Source organism: Protopterus annectens, chromosome 1.part0, assembly GCF_019279795.1.
Source record: "Protopterus annectens isolate FY-2018-M chromosome 1.part0, PAN1.0, whole genome shotgun sequence".
Taxonomy (NCBI): domain Eukaryota; kingdom Metazoa; phylum Chordata; order Ceratodontiformes; family Protopteridae; genus Protopterus; species Protopterus annectens.
This window is the reverse complement of record NC_056725.1, coordinates 1,205,823,071-1,205,842,398: the sequence shown is the minus strand read 5'-3', so window position 1 is coordinate 1,205,842,398 and position 19,328 is coordinate 1,205,823,071. Positions and strand designations below refer to the sequence as shown.

Here is a 19,328-nt window from a genome sequence, read left to right as displayed (position 1 = left end):
TATATATGTATATATTTTATATATATATATATATATATATATATATGTGTGTGTGTATTTACATATATATGTGTGTTTAAAAAAAAAAAAAACAATTTCTCATCTTCCCCTCCTTCTCCTTCTAACTCTTTCTCTCTTACAACTGTCTCAACTAAATATATTAAATCTCTACTCTTTAAACTCAAACCCTGCTCCCCCTCAGCTGATAACCTACCCTCTTACTTCCTACATATAGCTGCTGAACCCCTAGCCTATCCAGTATCCATCCTGATCAACCGATCTATCTCTGAATCATACGTTCCATCAATATGGAAAACTTTCTACACATTACCCATACATAAAGGAGGTAATTGTTCTCATATATCAAACTTCAGACCAATTGCTATACTGTCTCCCCTCTCCAAGATTCTTGAGAAATGCATTCACAAGCAGATAATGCAATACCTTCTCCAACAGAACCTTCTAAAACACACACAACATGGATTTCGTCCCAAACACAGCACTACAACTGCACTAATATCCTTCATTATACTGTATCATTGGCCCGTGACAGTAGTAAACTAGTCTCATGTCTGTTCCTCGACCTGTCCAAAGCCTTTGACACTGTCTCCCATCCCCTCCTCCTAGACAAACTCTCTCCCCTAAGAGTCTCTCCTCCCACCATATCCTGGTTTTCCAGCTATCTCTGTAACCGCCAACAAGCTGTTAAACGGCACTCTGGTCTTTCTCCCCCCTAAGCGTCCCAATGGGTTTCCCCCAAGGATCCATACTGGGGCCACTGCTCTTCAATATTTTCACCAACCTACTTTACACTTCTTGTCCCAACTCCACACGTGTACAATATGCTGATGATTCTACTGTCATCACCATTGCTGACAGTCCATCTGACCTCCACTCTACTGCCGAAGCATCATTCAACACCATAGAGACATGGCTTTGTAACAACAAATTAATTCTCAACCCTAAGAAAACTAAGCTCCTACTCTTCCTCCCAAAAAAACTCATCAATCTCAAAACAACATTTTCCATCCTATCTAGCAATAACATTGTCACTACCTCTGACCCTAGCACTAAACTGCTAGGAGTCAATAATAGATGATCAGCTTAAATTTGATCACCAAATCACCATCTCTATCAAAAAGACTCACCAGAAACTCAGACTCCTTTACCGCATCAAAAGACATTTAACCATCTCAGCCAGAATAACTCTCTCCCATGCATTCTTCTTCTCACCCTCCTTTATAACTCTCAATTATACACAAATCTTAACACCACACTCTTAACCAGACTTGAAACTATGTATGATAAAGTTGCCAGATTTGCTGCAAACCAAACATACAAATCACACCATTGCCTATCTCTTAAACAGTTGCAGTGGCTTGAATTCCCTCATTTGCTGCTACTACAGCAGCTGTTAATTATCCACTCCATCCTCTATCTACCATCTTTCTGCCCTAGCCTTCAATCAGTTAAAACTAAATATTCCCCAACCAGGACATTACGTAGCTCAGACCAAGACTACCTACATATCTATAAACCCAAAACCAAATCAGGGTGTTTACTTTATTTTATTTATTTTATTTATTATTATTTATTTATTTAAATTTGTTGACCGGGAGTGTCTGACTGGACGTAGGTCCATTTTCAGCGGAGGCCCGGGGAGAAAAGCTCCACAGTTAAAATAAACAGACCGTATATACATTAGATTACATAGTGAATAACAATTTACATAGCAATTACTTACAACATATTTACAGATGAAGGACACAGTACATCAGTAGACAACTAGAATCTTTATCTGTGAAGTGCATACCAGACATTAACAAATGTTACAAGAAGAAGAAGTTTGTGCTGTATAATAAGTACTGGCTTATGAGCATCTGAACTTGCTATAATCAAGGTAGTTAGTGGAGTGGAAAGAAAGGTAGTGGTTGGATGGGGTGGATGATATTAGAGTGGGAGTTGCAAGGGCATAGCCAGCATGTTTTTAGTTGCGCTTTTAGTAAAGTTTTGAAGTGGGTGCATGATGGTATGGAGGTAATTGTGGGTGGGAGTGAGTTCCATAATTTGGCTATGGCGCAAGAGAATAGTGCTTCACCAGCAGAGTTATTGGCTTTAGTGATCTGCAAGTGATTTTTGCTGCTGGATCTTAGTGGTCTGGTGGTGCGATAGGGTTGGAGTAGATTCTGGAGGGATGGGACATTTAGTGGATGGTTTACTAGTTTGTGGGCGAGTGAGAGTTGATACCACTGAAGGAGGTGAGGGAGTTCAAGCCAGCCCAGTTCAGCAAGTGAGAGAGAGTGGTGACTACGGTAGGATGCCCCTGTGGCGAATTTGGTGATTTTGTTGTAGCCGGTCTCTAGCTTGTTTAGATCACATTGCCTTAGGTTGGTATATATTGGAGAGGCATAAAGTAGGGTGGAGATAAGGTGGGAGTTTGCTATTGAAATCTTTGCTGCTTTGGTGAGAAATTGCTTATTTCTGTATAACGCTCCTAGTTTTTTGTGGACTTTTTTTATAGTCATGGATATGTGAATGTCAAATTTTAGTTTATTGTCTATTTCCACTCCTAGCAATTTGGTGTGTTCAGTTGGGTATATAGTGGTGTTGTCTTTTGCCGTGATGTTAAAGTGAGAGTTGTTTTGAGTATGTTTGGTGGGTTGGAAGATGAGTAGTTTAGTTTTGTTTGGGTTGAGTATTAATCAGGCATCAGATAACCATGTTTCAACAGAGGAAAAGGCTTCCTGTGTGACTTTTTGCAGTTTTGGTAGGGACTGGGCTGAGCAGATGATGGTCGAGTCATCTGCGTATTGTATGAGTGTGCCATGTTTGGTGGCAGAGGCTAGATTATTGGTGTAAACAGAGAAGAGTAGGGGTCCAAGGATGGATCCTTGGGGAACCCCTATGGAGACAGGTAGTTGGGGAGATATGTCATTCTGCCATACAACGGATTGTTGGCGGTCAGACAAGTAACTCTGAAACCAGTTGGTGACCGATTGTGAGAAGGATAGGTTATTGAGGACATAGATAAGTTGTTTGTGTGGGACCATGTCAAATGCTTTAGATAGGTCTAGGAAAGTAGCAGAGGAGAGATAGCCACTGTTTTTATGCTGAAGGATAGTGTTAGTAAAGGAGAGTAAGGCAGTGGTGGTGCTATGGTTTGGTTGGAAACCATGCTGAGTACTGGAAAGGAGGTTGTTAGTAAGGAGGTAGTCTGAGACCTGAGAGTGTATGCATCTCTCTAGTATTTTGGAGAGTGGAGAGAGAATAGCTATGGGGCGGTAATTGGTTAGTTCTGTGGAGGGTCCGCCTTTGTGGAGGGGAATTATATGTGATACTTTCCACAGTGTGGGAACGTAACTTTCTGACAGAGATCGGTTAATCAAGATGGATACTGGGTAGGCCAGAGCATCAGCTGCGATTTGTAGGTATTCACTTGGGAGGCTGTCTGCTGCTAATTTGGTGGGTTTAAGTTTAGAGTTTTTTATGTTGGAGGTAGGTACAGGAGAAAAAGAGAAGGCAGTGGGGAGATTACTAGTTGAAGGTGTGGGTTGGAGGATTGTGTTGTTTAGCTAGTGATAGTATGGTTTGGGTGAAGTGTGTGTTGAATGAGGTAGCAATATTTTCTGAGGAGTGAGGGATGTTAGGAGGAGGGGTACTGACTTTACCTGGGTGGTGGATGGAGTTTATGGAGGACCAGAATTGTTTGGGGGTGTGTTGTGAGGAGACTAGGGCAGACTGGTAGTATTGGGATTTGTCCTGTTTTATTAGCTTTTTGACTCTATTGCGTAGTTCTAGGAATTTCTGTCTAGCTGAGGGGTTTTGGTTTTGCGCCAGTGCTCCCAGGCTTTATCCCTGTTTTTCATTTCTGACTTAGTGGTTTTCTGTAGCCATGGGGAGGGTTGTGCTTTGGTTCTGGAGAATCTTATGGGGGCATGGTAATTAAGGATGTTCAGGAAGGTAGTATTAAAAAATTCAACTGCATCATCTAGACTGAGGTACTTTAGAGGATGCCAGTTACATTCTTTGAAGGATGAGATGAATGTGAGTGGGTTAAAGTTTAGTTTTTTACGTATTTGACGGTCGATGACAGGTTTAGCTTGGTATAGGTATTTTTTGAGTAGGAATGTTGGGGAGTGATCACTGAGGCTATCTGATAAGCAGCCTGTTATATATGACTGGGGGCTCTTACTGACTAGTATCCAATCCAGGGTAGTGTGCTTGGTGGAGTTTTTATTTATCCTGGTTGGTGACTGGACTAGTTGAGTGAAGCCATGAAGGTGTACATGATGGGTTGGATTGTTGCCAGAACAGGATTGCCAGTCAATATTGAAATCACCTAAGATGATAGTTTCTTGGGGAGATGGTGGGTAGACCAGCTGAGGAGGTTTTCTAGGGGAGGGATGTTTTGGCCAGGTGGGAAGTAGCATCCAATTATGTTGATGGTTTTGTTTTGGTTAATTTTGAGGTTGGTATATATTATTTCTTCATTGGCTATTTGTGGAGCTGATGATTTTAAGATCTGGATGTTTAGATGCTGTTTAAATATTATAGCTACACCACCTCCTTTTTTGTTTAGCCGGTCTTCTCTTAGTATGCCGTAACCTGTAGGGAGTATTTGCTCACTGGTAATGTGAGGTTTTAGCCAGGTTTCTGTCAGGATGACTATATCTGGGGAGTACAAGTCTATGGTGGCATGGAGTTTATGGACTTTGTTGGATATACTTCTAATATTTAGGCATAGTAGAAGGAAGTCACTTGGCTTTCTATTGGCTGTAATATGGGAGAAGTTGTGGTTTCTAGTCTGATTATGAAGATTGGGGTTGGAGATGGTAGGGTTAGTGGTTTTCTGTAGCCATGGGGAGGGTTGTGCTTTGGTTCTGGAGAATCTTATGGGGGCATGGTAATTAAGGATGTTCAGGAAGGTAGTATTAAAAAATTCAACTGCATCATCTAGACTGAGGTACTTTAGAGGATGCCAGTTACATTCTTTGAAGGATGAGATGAATGTGAGTGGGTTAAAGTTTAGTTTTTTACGTATGTGACGGTCGATGACAGGTTTAGCTTGGTATAGGTATTTTTTGAGTAGGAATGTTGGGGAGTGATCACTGAGGCTATCTGATAAGCAGCCTGTTATATATGACTGGGGGCTCTTACTGACTAGTATCCAATCCAGGGTAGTGTGCTTGGTGGAGTTTTTATTTATCCTGGTTGGTGACTGGACTAGTTGAGTGAAGCCATGAAGGTGTACATGATGGGTTGGATTGTTGCCAGAACAGGATTGCCAGTCAATATTGAAATCACCTAAGATGATAGTTTCTTGGGGGAGATGGTGGGTAGACCAGCTGAGGAGGTTTTCTAGGAGAGGGATGTTTTGGCCAGGTGGGAAGTAGCATCCAATTATGTTGATGGTTTTGTTTTGGTTAATTTTGAGGTTGGTATATATTATTTCTTCATTGCCTATTTGTGGAGCTGATGATTTTAAGATCTGGATGTTTAGATGCTGTTTAAATATTATAGCTACACCACCTCCATTTTTGTTTAGCCGGTCTTCTCTTAGTATGCCGTAACCTGTAGGGAGTATTTGCTCACTGGTAATGTGAGGTTTTAGCCAGGTTTCTGTCAGGATGACTATATCTGGGGAGTACAAGTCTATGGTGGCATGGAGTTTATGGACTTTGTTGGATATACTTCTAATATTTAGGCATAGTAGAAGGAAGTCACTTGGCTTTCTATTGGCTGTAATATGGGAGAAGTTGTGGTTTCTAGTCTGATTATGAAGATTGGGGTTGGAGATGGTAGGGCCAGGGTTGGGGTGGATGTCTCCACTTAGGGCTAGTTTTGATAAGCATGAGATTATTAGTTTTCTCAGTTTTTGAATGTGTTTGTTTATAAGGGAAACTTTATGATTGTGCTCTGTGGGTATATTATGGTGGGAGGGTTACTATGTTAAGTTGTAGGGATGCTTTATGTTTGAGTAATATAGTTGGTAGAATATGTGGGGGGTGCATAGGGATGGTTTTTGAGCTGGTGGGAGGGGAGCTGAGTGTGGGTGAGACATGAGTGGTGGTGTGAGTAGTAGTACAGTGGTAGTGGTTGAGTGGGGGAATGACGGAGGTTTGGTAGTTTGTAAGATATGCAAGGAGAGTGCATGCAGTGAGCATAGAAAAGATATGCTTGTACATGTTAGTTGAGGAGGTGTGATAGTAGTGGGAAGATGGAGGAGGTAGTGTTGGGTTAGTGCTCTGGTTGGCTATTAGAAAGATGGGAGGGGTTTGAGTGCAATAAAGGTGGGACCACCGGGGGCAGGAGGGAATAGGGGGCAGGGTGGGGAGCGAAGCGGGTAGAGACCCTGTTAGTTGCTCGTATGAGGGGCTGGAAACAATCACAAAGCAAAGACAAGTATGTGTTAAGAAACAATCACAATTGACCAAGGACTGCTCTGAAACTGTAGGTCATTTCTTAATTTCTCAGGTGGAAAAACAGGATAACCTTGTATCAGTAGGCTACTGTGGTCATAGTTTAAATTTACAAACACACAGTATTGATCAGTTATGGATACTATTTGCTAATAGAAGGGAATAAGAGAAAGTGGAAGGTGTGTGTGTGTGTGTGTGTGTGTGTGTGTGTGTGTGTGTGTGTGTGTGTGTGTGTGTGTGTGTGTGTGTGTGTGTGTGTGTGTGTGGTGGGGGGGCTGCTTACAACCAAAGCAGAGTGCTCTCCAGGGGAAAATTAATATTGGCTCAAACAGGTAGACACATACTCAAAGTTAACTGTAGCTGTTTGCAGACAGTTCAGACCCGTATAACTATATATTTATAACTATAACCCTGCTACAACTTGGAACCAACTACCCCTAGAAATTAGGTCCCTTAACCAAACAAAACATTTCTAACTAGCCACTCGGGAATATCTAATAAGTAAATGGTCCTGCCATTGTAGTCATCCTCCCTGAAACTGCCTAACCCTAGCTTGTCTCTCATCCCTCCTTTCTCTTCCACTGTCTGTCTTAATGTCCATCTACCTCTCTGTCTCGTTGCTTAACCTCTACATTACCTTACTACTCCATCTTTACCTGTACTGTACATAACTACTTAGAAATAATGAACACTGTTTTCCCTACATTGACACTGTACCTAAGTTTTTGTTGTAAAAATTCTGACATTGTACTCTACTGCTTTCCTGTATGATTTGTTGTAAATGCTTTTTGCAGTTTGATCTCTAACATTTGTACCCAACTGTTTTCTGTAAAATGTTTTTATAAAATGTTATTTCTCTAATTGTTTTAGCTGCCAATGCAATTTTCTTGCTGACTTTATGTAAAATGTTAATACTGATTGTGGAGCTTTTCTCCTCGGGTCTCCACTGAAAATGAGCTAATGCTCAGCTGGACTAACCCGGTTAACAAATGTAAAATAAATAAAAAAAAATATATATGTATATATATATATATATATATATATATATATATATATACGTGTGTGTGTGTATGTGTATATATATATATATATATATATATATATATATATATATATGTATGTGTGTGTGTGTGTGTGTGTATATATATATATATATATATATATATATATATATATAAAATAACAAAACCGTAACTAAATAGGAACTACAGAACTTTTTTTAAAAATAAAAAACCTTTTCTAAGACCAGTTGTACAGAAAAAGGACGCATGAACCGGTTTAAGTTTTAACGCTTTCATCCATTTATTAGATTTGGACTTCTTCAGAAACAAGAAACATTATGACTGCAAGTATTTTAAACTTCATCTATAAATACAGGAAGGCAAGGAGGTTAAACAGGTTCAAACTAAGGTGTGAACAATTTACATTATTGTGTTGCTGGTGTGAGTAAAGTAGGTGGATCAAAGGGCTAAGCTTCAATGAAGCCATCGCAGTGCATATTTAATATTAAGTGAATCATTTAACCCTAGAGCTGATTCAGCATTGAGAAGTAGCTACCACATTAATTCTTTAAATTCTAGCAAGTTGTTAAAGTCACCAACAAAGCATTCAGTTTGTTGAAGGACCAGAACAACAAAGTGATTAAAATTGTTACAGTAAATACTGTGTTTGCTCAGAGCATTAGCAGTGTCTTTATTGTGAATGGCTGCTAAATGCTCTTTAACTCTGTCAGAAAGCTTTCTGTTAGTTTTTCCAATGTAGGAGGAGTCACATGTAGTGCAGACTCCTGCATATACAATATTTCACTTTTGAAATTGTAATGTTTTTTAAAAAATGTGGTAAGGTTACAATGTTTAAAGTAGGTTGTGCCAGTGTAAATATAGTTACAAATAACACAATTGTTGCATTTAAACATTCTTTTAGGTTCATTGATGTTAGCATGGTTGATAGTAAAAAAAGAAAGTGTCCCTATTTTCAAAGTTCATTTTTAGAGTTTTAGTTCTTTTGTGCCAAAAGCTGGGTTGATCTGTTGTAGTATGTTGTGTAGTTAAGAGCATTTCAGTGTAGTCGACATTTTCAACATTCAGCTGCACTGAAATGTTCAGTTCGACATTAACACTGTTCGGTGTTCAGATTTCCGAACATTTGGTTCGAACAATGTCATGTCGAACATGTGGTAGTAAACCTGTAAATGTATGTGTGTATATATATATGTGTGTATGTGTGTGTGTGTGTGTGTGTGTGTGTGTGTGTGTGTGTGTGTGATGTATATAATAACATAGTCTACTAACCTGACAGTGCATTTTTAACATTTTAAATGCTTTTTTTTTTTCTTTTAGAGGACTCCGTGCTTCTGCCAGAATCACCCGCAAAGCATTAGCACAGGATAATTTGGTATGTTCCTGCCTTGGGCTGGGGAAGAATGGGATACAGACCCTCTCCTTGTTGATGCTGCTGCACTGACCTTTCTTCTCCTGATGTTTAAATTACAGGGGGTGACCCTGACATTGTGGTCGACCTGTGGACTTTCTCGCGGTGGTCTGTATGGTGAGTGGCAGGGAGTTATCTGTACTGGAGAGAATAGTTCACAAGTACAGGTGAGAATAGCAACATATACCTGTATCCCAAATGCTCGTGCAGTTGGTTGCATTACTCATGGCAGTTGCTTGCAATGTTTCCCCTACAGAAGTACCTCCAGAAGCTGTGGAACACCATATTGTTGGTCGCCCTAAGCCTTTGTACAGGGGTGATAGTACAGGCTCACTGGCAGTTCATGCGGAATCAGTCAAACAATGAAGACGCTGAGGTGAGTGTATTTTGTGATTACAAAGCCTGCGAAAAGGTAGATTGATATTTAAACATTGGTATGATCACATGACTTGGTGTTTGGGTTTGTAAAAGTATGGTGTTGGCTTTCGTAAGCCCTTTAGATTCATAGATGTATACTAGGCTAATGACCACTGGGATCTTTGTAAGCCTAACCATGAAACCCAAATGTATCCACGAGTTATTGTGCTTTAGAGGTTATTTTAAGGGGGGTTATGTTAGTTAGGGCATGATGTAATGATTGCCTCTGTCCATCAGAGATATAGGTGTCAGACCAGGGGTGAAATTCTGATTTCCTATCTATTGATCCAGGTTGTACTTGAATTGGATTAGGAAAGGGGTCCACTTCATATGGGTGGTAAGCCTGTTGCAGAGAATATAGATTCTCTGAGATACGTACCTGTCCCTGTAACATGTCCTATTTAATTTGCAGGCAAAGTTTAAATTCATAGATCACGTAGTTTTGGTACCGTTCATTTTGCAGATATGCAAAAGGTCCAGTAGAGCGTAATCCAAGAATGTCTTGTATGGTAGACATAAATCGTTTCTCAGTAGTCTATAGAAAACAGACTATAGAGATAGGGCTTTGATGTGATCTGCACAGGACTTTGTGCTTATGTCCTGCATTTCAATTTGAGGGGCCAGTCATAACCAATTTAGAGCCCTGCCATTCGGTCTCACTACTGCCCCACTGGGTGTTTCATCAAGTGCATGGCAGTGATTTGCAGACTGTGGCTGCAGAGATTTCAGGTCTTTCCATACCTTTCTTTTTTATGAGTAACTGCTGTGGATGTTCAGTTGTTCCATGTGCCTGTCAGGTACATATAGAAAGAGGCATTGTACTCCATGATGAGTCTGTTGATGGCTGAGTACAGTGGTATGATGGCTATACTGAGTGTAGATGCCATGCCATTACTTATAAGTTGACTGACATAGAACAGTTTTCTTATAACCTTAGACATATGCTGGTCAGAAACCATGTTACTATCTACACGAGTCCCCTGGACAACTATGTCTACCTTTAGGGTTGTTCAACCAATGAGATAGTTTCCCTGGGTGGATGACTTGGCATTGAATTTTTAAGCCATGGCTTTGGCACCAGTTATTTGTCTGTGTTAGACCTTCCCGTAAGATGTTTGTATCTTGGGGGGGGGTGGGGGTCTTGCAGTCATCTGCAAACTTGGTAAGCCATAGCCCCTTGACATCAGCCTTGACTTTCAAAAGATAGATGCCAAAGAAGAGCAGATCCAGCACAGAGACTGGAGGGTGGAGTGGGGTGGTGGGGTGCCTGTAGTGACCAGCCTGTTTGTGAAGTTGGTCTTTCCAGTCCTAACTTCCTGGGCCCTGTCTGTAAGTCAGCTGGCTACCCCATGAATTACATAGGAGTTTATGTCTAATTCCATGAGTTTGTTTACAATGTGTGAGTGGGGTTCATATGTCTTAGCTAAGTGAATGTAGGCAGTGTGCATCATTTTACCCTCATCTGTTACTTTGATGACCTTCTCAAACATTTCGACCAGTTCAGTAGGCATGACCTCCCGTTGGTTGGGTCCAGTATCTGAAGCTTTGCTCTGTCATCGTTGAGTATTTCCTTGATCATTCTTTCCATGTCTTTGCGTATGAGTCTAGGCAGACTAATGGGTCTGTGGTTCCTAGGATCCATTCATGATCCACCTTTGTGCAGAGAGATGACCACTGCAATCTTCCATTCTGTTGTCACAAAGCCTCACTGGAGGCTGTGGTTGAACTGATGGTTCATATTTCATTCTATTTAGGAGGCATCCTGGGATATTATTGGGGCCCATCGAAGCTGTATTCTTGGCTATAGAGAGTGCATCTAATACCTGCTCTCTGCTGATAGTTGGAGGGATTGCTAGGTGATATTTTCTGGGGGACAGCTGGAGGTGAGAGGCGAGTAAAGTTGGAGCTGAATTTGTTAGCTAGAATATGTGTTATATATCCCAGCTCCATGAACATGATTCCATTTACCAACAGTTTGGCACACTGTTATGTGCTACCTTTGAGGTTTCAGACGTAGCTAAAGAAGGCCTTATGGTCGTCCTTGGTCTGGGACGCTATATTTTCCTCAAAATTTGCTTTGTTTGACTTGCACCTATGTCTCTAATGCAAACAGGTAACCTGTAAATGGTTCATTACCCAGGCCCATGCTTACACTTATCAAGGGTGTCAGAAATTGTCAGAGATTTGCGATGCATGGCTAGGCTTAAAAAGCCCTTGGGGTTGTTAGCCTAGTAAACACGTATGAACCTGTGATTTGTCCTCTTTAGTTGTCTGTTCAGTTTCATCAGAGATTTTATCTTTTTTTGGTGTTGCACTTCTTAATTTTAGCTACTTTTTTTTTCTTTTGTTGCGCAACTAGTTTAATTTTGGATTCCACCAGGGTAGTTTGTTTTGGGCTTACTTCTGGTAGATACAGCAGCCTCTATGCAGTCATTGACATGGCTGTACAGCGGTTCTGTAAATAATTCTGCATAGGCTGTCGTGTCATCTGGGTTTGGATGGGCTTGAAATTTTGACAAGTTAGCACTTAATAAAAGGTTCCTCACCTTAATAGGTGAAACACAAATTTGTCTGATGGCTTTCCATTTGTACTGTGACACAGTTATACGTCTCATTGGCTTTGCAAGGGAAGGGAGAGTTCTGCATTACTCTGAGAAAAGACGTTCTTTTGAAATTGAAATGTTGCTGTTTTGAACTTAAATGACATTTGATTTTGGACATTCTCTGTTGATAACAGAAAAGTCTGTGGAAAGTTTATTATTCTTTTGCATTAGACTTAATTGTAGGTTTTACAACTAACCATTATTTGACGCATAAAGAATGATAAGTATCGAAGGCGATACAAACAAGTATTTGAAGGCACTTTGTATGTACAACAGTGCTGCAAATATATTTTGCTGAAATCCATTTTCAGCAAACATTGGTTGTGGCATTTTCTCACTGTGGTACGACCATGGAGTTGGTATTGAGAAGTATGTGTTAAGTGTGTGTGGGGGGGGGGCTGCAAAAAAATTGTTTAAAGTGGATTTCATCAAAATTGTTTCTAAATATTTATGTGTTTAGGTTTTTCCTTTGATATATTATCATAAATCCACAGTGATGCTGTTATGATTGAGAAAAGCAATCAGCAGACCATACAGCACAGGATTAAGGAAGTTGTATGGTCAGTGCATCAGGCTGCTAGGTGCAAAATGAAGGCTGTTGCTTTTAAATTGTTATTCAGCTGTCAGATTCTGCACATTGTTTCCATGGAGAAGTTCTGTGCTTTTTCAAAATGCAGGATTGCTTTCATTGATTTTTAATGTGCTGTCTCATCCCATTGTGTTACTCTGAGCATTTTGGATGAGATGTACAAAGTGTTTGTATGAAAATACTAACAGGATGTACATCAGAAATAGTCTAAAAATCTGGAGCACTCCAGCTTGTAAAATTGCAGGCTAATGAAGTGACTGCTAACTGCAGGGTATGGAATGCTAACTGCGGGGTAGTAGGGTTCAGAAGGGTAAGTGCAGTCATTGCACATAACCAAGATGTTTGAGAATAGAGAAGCTTGTTGAAGTTTAATGCATTTACTGTGTGTTTTACCTCAGATTTGAGAGGTGGAGCCTAACTAGATCCTGTCCAATAATACCTAATAATGTGATGCATCAAGTAACAGAATAGAGCAAAATATATTCTAGCAAATTCTCAAAAACTTGCTGCTGTCATACCCAGAAGTCAATGGTGACACTGTGAAGAGAGAGGTGGTGATATCCTGTTTATAATGTTTTGTTGAAAGTGCAATAGATTCAATAATCAGTTTTCGAGTCGGGGGACTGGGGTCCAAATACTACTGAGTTATTGTAATGTGTAGTGCATATGGTCTCCTGGAAAGGGGAATGGTAAAATAAACTGGTGGACTGGTTAAGTTGTTTTAAAATTTTTACTTTATAAGACAAATGGTCCGTAAGCTCATTAGGATTTTGTGTACCACAATATGATTGTTAGCAGGGTAATCAATATCTAGCTGTGACAAATTACTATGTATGCTCTGCTTTACAGGTTCAGCATGTAGGAAGTGCCATCTTTATTATCTTCTTCATTAAACACATTTAATAACTAACCAAACTCATACAAAGTAATCTAGTTTTCAGTGGTGCTGTTGGAAAATAATATTTGTTGCATAAGCTCAAATATTCAGTTGTGCATATACTCAGCAGAGTAGTATCAAAACAAGGGAAAAAGTAGAAATGAAATGAAATGAATAATAAAATGGAGGAGGGATTCAGAAGTAAGTGATAAGTAGTAGGTGGCTAGATGGTATAAAGGCTTGAAATTCAATAAAACTATTTTTAAAAGAAAAAAAAGTCCTATAAACAGCTGTGCTGCTGACCCAGGATTTATTAGTAACCCAGGTGCTGGAAGAGTTTACTAGGATGGATGCGAATGCATGGGCTGATGCTGGCTTATCTGTGCCACAGGTAAAATATGGTGTCTGTCACTGTGTGCTTTCTGGTATGGAGGCCAGGTGGTGTGTCATTAAGGTACAGCCAATGAAGGAGATACACATCTACAAAGCAGAGCATCACACTTTAGTTGGAGGTTCATCCTGCATGTAGAGGCACAGACATACATGACCCTGTAACAGCTGAGATGTCTGCTAGTTAGGGAGCAAAGGATTCAGAGAACACCCCACTCTGGCCAGCTTGTTACCTTTCTATGCTACAGTCTAATTAGGACATTTGAGATGAAAGTTGTGAGTTTTATGAGAAAGGATAGAATTACAGATGTGCTGAAAGCAAAGGTGAAGGGAGTACTAGATGACCAGATGAAAGTACCACTAGCTGACTGTGATCGTGGCACCTTGTGAATTAGAGCAGAAGAGGGTAAGAAACCTAAGAAAAGACAATGTTTTAAGATTTCAGGAAGATGTATTAAACTGAAGCAGAGGGTCAGTGGTGAGTTAAGGTTCTAGTATGTGAGCATATGGGTAAGGGTTTGAAGAAGCGATATAAAAATGAAAAAATGAGAAGAACAGTACAACTACATAAGAATGTGGGGGCTATCGATTAAAGCCAAAGAGGCTGCATACAGGAGGTAGGAAGAAGGTTTAGGAACTGTAGGAAGCACAGGGACATGTAGAAGGGGAACAAAGGTACATTTCTAAAGGGAGTAGACATAAGTATTCCATTTGGGGGTGGGAGGGACAGGGTGGGGCAGACTTTTTTTTTTCTTTTTTTAATAGAAAGGAGGAAGGGGAGACAGGACTGGTCTGGCTAATTAAACATATAACAGAGACATCAAGGAAGATGGGAAGAAGCAGAAGGATTGAATAAGTAATTTACCTCTGTCCTTATAAAGGAGTGGAAGGAGGGGTTTATGCTGGCAAAGAGGTGGGCAGAGTGTACAAAGTGGTAAACAGACACCAGGATAGAGAGGTAGGGAGGAGCTTGAGGGAACTGGGCTGGCTACCCTAAGGCAGGTTAATGCACAGGGGCCAGATGGTCTGCCTCCCATGATCCTCTGCAACCTAACCAGTGTGCTGGTTGTTTTGCTGAGATCTTCACCAGATCACTGGCTATTGCAAATGTGCCAGAGGGACTGGAAGGTAGCAAGAGTGATACTCTTCTGAAAGGGAGGAGTAGGAGGAATTTAAGGATCTACAGGTGTGCTAGCCTAGCAGTAAAGGCAGTCAAAGACATGGAGAGAATCCAGAGGAAAAGGCTTGTTTATCTTTTTCTGGAGGACAACATTCTTCATGATAACAGTCAACCCATGTTCTTAGCCATACGAAGCTGTCATTTGAAATTAAATGAGTTTTATGATGGGTTAAAGGAGAACGTGATGGGGTAGTGCTGGTGGATGTGGTCTACTGTTACTTTTTTTTTGTTTTTATTATATTTTATCTGCTTGTTAAGCAGGTAAGTCCACTGGACTTTTCCCTTTTCAAGGCTGATCCAGAAACACTGCCTGGTTAAGTGACTTGCTCAGAGAACCATAGTAGGCAGATTGAGGTGGAAGGGTGTGATGTGGGTGTGCAAGATCTTGTTGGAGTGATGTGAAGGAAGTGCCCTGGTCACACTGGATTTGGGAACACAGGTAACAGATGGTACGGATCAGCTGCTGTCTGAATCTACAAAAATATTTCTTCACAGGAAGTTACTAGCACATGGAATATACTTACCTGAATGAATGTTAGACTGTACGTCCCCCAAGGCATACAAAAGGGCATGGCATGGGATGGGTGGGGAAAGGCTGCATGAATAAGGAATGACGGGTATAGAATGTCAAATCCTGTTAAGGAACAGACTAGATAGGCTGGCTAGCCTATCAAGTGTAGTCATGGAACTCCTGGCTATGGGATTTGGAATTTTGTTATCAGTAGCAGATATGAAGATGGAACCGGTGTTTTTTTGCCAGTGTGAGATTTTTCAAAAGATCAGTTGTAGTATGTAGAGTGACAGTGATGAGTGAGGAGTGAAGTCTCTGTGGACCAAATGGAAGAAACAGAAACAAATATAACAGCAGATTCACGTGGAGTTAATGCTCCTAGCACAAACCACAATACGATAATGCTGAAAATACCAACTAGGAGCAACGCAATGAAGGGCATACAGTCCAAACAAATGAAAGTTGTCTCCAAAAATAACAGTCACCTCCAAATGATACGTAAAAAACAAAGGAGTTTAATTCAGGTGCACAAGAACAACGGTGGTAAGTGCTTTCGCATACTGCTTCATCAGACGGAAGAAACAGTCCTTTTTATTAACCTGACTTTTTTTCATTGGAGTATTTTATTACCATCTTAAAGAGACCCAGAAACAGCCGGAACAATACTATGCCAGATGACAAGTTATTAAACCTGTATTAAATGCTGAGAACACCTAATTCAAACAAGCTTTCCTTTTGCTTTCTTTCGACACATTTTTTTTATCTTTTTTATATTTAGGTCATCTTAGTGTTGCTGAAGCTGTTTATGCTTACCTGTGTTTTAGTTAAGTACATTTTGGACTGATGGTGTCATTTCATTTTATAAATACTTGTCAACAAAAAAAGTGGTGAAAAACAATAAAACAAGACCAACCTTCTATAGAGTGCACTATACCTGGCCAATCAGTTTGCAGATCTTTTTACTCTTTGCTATCACACAAAAAGGAGTCAAAGGCACAGAGTTATCGAAATGGTTAAGATAAGTGAGTAGGCATTGTGGACAGTAGCAGCAGCTGCAGCTAGTGAGAGTTAAAATTCTGGCAGGTAACCAGGTATATGGAGTAGTGGACACATAGGTAGGGCATATGGAGTACCTGCCAACAGGCTCTTATTTCACCTTCTGAGCTGTCTGTGTTTGTGCCCCCCACACCCTCCTACTTAAATATACCAAATCCGAGATTGCACCATAGTAGAGGAAATGGCAAAGTCCCGAAAACGGCCCAGTGATTTTTTTCCCCTGGGAAAAAAATTGCTGTTCCGTGCATTTGGGATTATGCCATTTCGAACAAAAAGGTTTGATTAAACAGCATTCGCTATTTTAAGTGTTGACTAATTTAATAGGAACCAAAATTATTCCATGGTCATGATTTTGATCACAATCAGGCATCTGAGGTGAACACAGACGTGGTTATAACTGCTGGATAGCAGTGGGAGTTGTCTTTAGTTATTAGTCAAGCCCCACTCACCTTAAAATTTCAGCCAAACTGACTCCTAATAGAAATCTTCTTATCCAGCACTGTTGATATCCAAATAGCTGTCATATACCCCCTCCCTCCCTTCAGAAAAGTTAAAATATTTTTCTAGCAAGTTTACGAAACACAAACAAGATTAAAAAATGTAATAATTGTAGGAAACTTCAGTGTTAATACACTTAAATCCATTAATTTACAAGTAGCTGACTTCCTTGTCAATGAATTGGCACAGGTAGGCAGCATCCCACTTAGATCACAACCTCAAACCATTCTCTCGTCTCCTATAATCCAAAATCTATTTCCAACAGAGTAAATCGGTCATCTTCATTAAGTGACCACTGCCCCATAAGCTTTTCCATCCTTTGCCCAGCTCCCAAGACCAGCCCCAAGCTAATCAATTTCGGAACAAACTCCAATACTAATATTAAAAAAAATGCTATTTCATTTCACTCTCCTCAGCAGGTCACCAGTTGTAAACATCACTGATCCAAACAAAGCCTCAAAACTCCTTACAAATATTCTTACCTCTTTACAAGATTCATACTTTTCATAATTTCCAGACTCCAATACTGGACCAAAAAGTGGTTAACACATTAATTAAAATCCCTTCTCAGATTCTGGGATGAATCCTGACACTTTTGGATGTCCATTCTATCACCAGGAAATAGGGAACAGTACATTGACCTAAGTAACCTAGCCAAAAAAACATTTGAAGACTCAAAACCATTTCATTACACAGGCTCAAAACTCTCTTAGATACAGTTGAAGGAAATTTTGGAAAAAGTCAATAACCTGACTGGATGCAACTACCCCACCCATCACACCACTTCCTCTTCCTTATCAGCAGATGAGTTCCAAACAAAAACACTTCTCTGCATACCTCTCAACTGTCCAGATTTTTGCCTTATATTTGTGATTTCTTCCTCATAAAATTTGTGATTTTCTGGATTTTTGTGGCAAATCAGTGAGGATTGAATTTGCTAAGTAATGGCGGGAATTTGAGTTTTAGACTTCGTATCCCTTAGAAAATGCACAGTAACACAAGACATTTTATTCCAGCAACTTTCTAAGCTTATAAGAGCAATATTTAAAATGTTTCCCTATTTTTGGGGCTTTGTCTCCCCATTATTTTTGACTTTGTCCAGATTTTTTGTGCTAAGAGATAGAGACCTATGCTTCTGTAACCTCCCCAACTGTGCCAGATACGCCCACCTAGATATCCCATCCAGCTCTCTAAATATCTTCATTTATTTCATTTCAGACAGACCTTCTCCAAAGGTATCATACCACGACTACGAGAAATACAACTAGATGGACCTCAAGTTATAGACAGCCTCCATCCTTGCTTCATTTATCACTGTCAAGACTACATCATAAAACCTTGACAATACATCATTTAACCTCTGTCTAAATAGGAGTACCACGCCTAATATCTTGAAAGCTGCCATAGTACAACCACTTCTCAAATTGAGACCTCTCACACTCCCTGCCATATCTCTATTCTTCCAAGATCATCTTTTGAAAAAGAAAATCTACCTCCATCTTGAAGATTATATCTCAAAAAATCATCTTCTCTCCCATAAACAACATGGGTTCTGGTCAGGTAGGAGTATTTCCACAGCCATATGGACAGTAACGTGACATACTCATGTCAGTTGATAAGGGCATGTTAGTTGCATCCATTTTCAATATCTGACCAGGGTCTTCAACCTAGTTAACCTCTCTTCTCTCATACCCCATCTGACTGAACTAGACATCAGCCCTGATGGCATTCCCCGGCTCAATTGCTATCTTACAGACAGACATTTCACAGTTAACTATAACTTCTGTTACTCCCACATTCCTCCTGTACTCAAATGAGTTCCTCAAGGCTGTGTTCTCACCCCTCTGCTATTCTGTGTATATGTCAACAAACTTCCACTGGTTCTTCCTCACCTTCCTCTTCTTTTGTACACTGACTACATGGTCATCTACTGCTCTAACCACTCATTAACTAGATTACAGAATGAACTACAATCTGATTTTCACTGCCTCAATGAATGGATTAAAAAATCTCATTCTTAATACATCAAAAACAAAAATAATATTATTTGGCACTCAGAAGCTCAGCAGATCCCCTAATACGATAACAACCTATAACAGCAACTCTGCCTTGGAGCAACTGTCCTCTTTCAAGGAACTCGGCCTCTGGTTAGACCCCTCACTCAGTTTCGTCATTCTTCTTATAAAGCATATAAAAAAACTGAACCCCTTCTATTCTGGGCACAAAAATATCCCCCTTTCTCTCATCCCTAGCCAGAGATGTGGTATGGAAAGGAATCCTACTTCCTCAATTTGAATTTTGCCTCCTTCTTGCCTCATCAGCAGCTACTAAAAGTCTTCTACCATTCAAACACTAGAA

The 19,328-nt window shown here is 40.1% G+C and overlaps 1 protein-coding gene across 3 annotated transcripts in view; it reads left to right on the top strand.

Annotated features, from left to right (window-relative positions):
• Positions 1–19,328, top strand: part of RNF215 (ring finger protein 215) — a 146,216-nt gene that overhangs the window by 54,043 nt on the left and 72,845 nt on the right. For all 3 annotated transcript variants that reach the window (XM_044065605.1, XM_044065613.1, XM_044065598.1), the window contains exons 5-7: positions 8,759–8,813; positions 8,912–9,016; positions 9,106–9,225. In XM_044065605.1, coding sequence (XP_043921540.1) covers positions 8,759–8,813; positions 8,912–9,016; positions 9,106–9,225 — 280 coding nt within the window. The remainder of the gene's footprint in view (positions 1–8,758; positions 8,814–8,911; positions 9,017–9,105; positions 9,226–19,328) is intronic.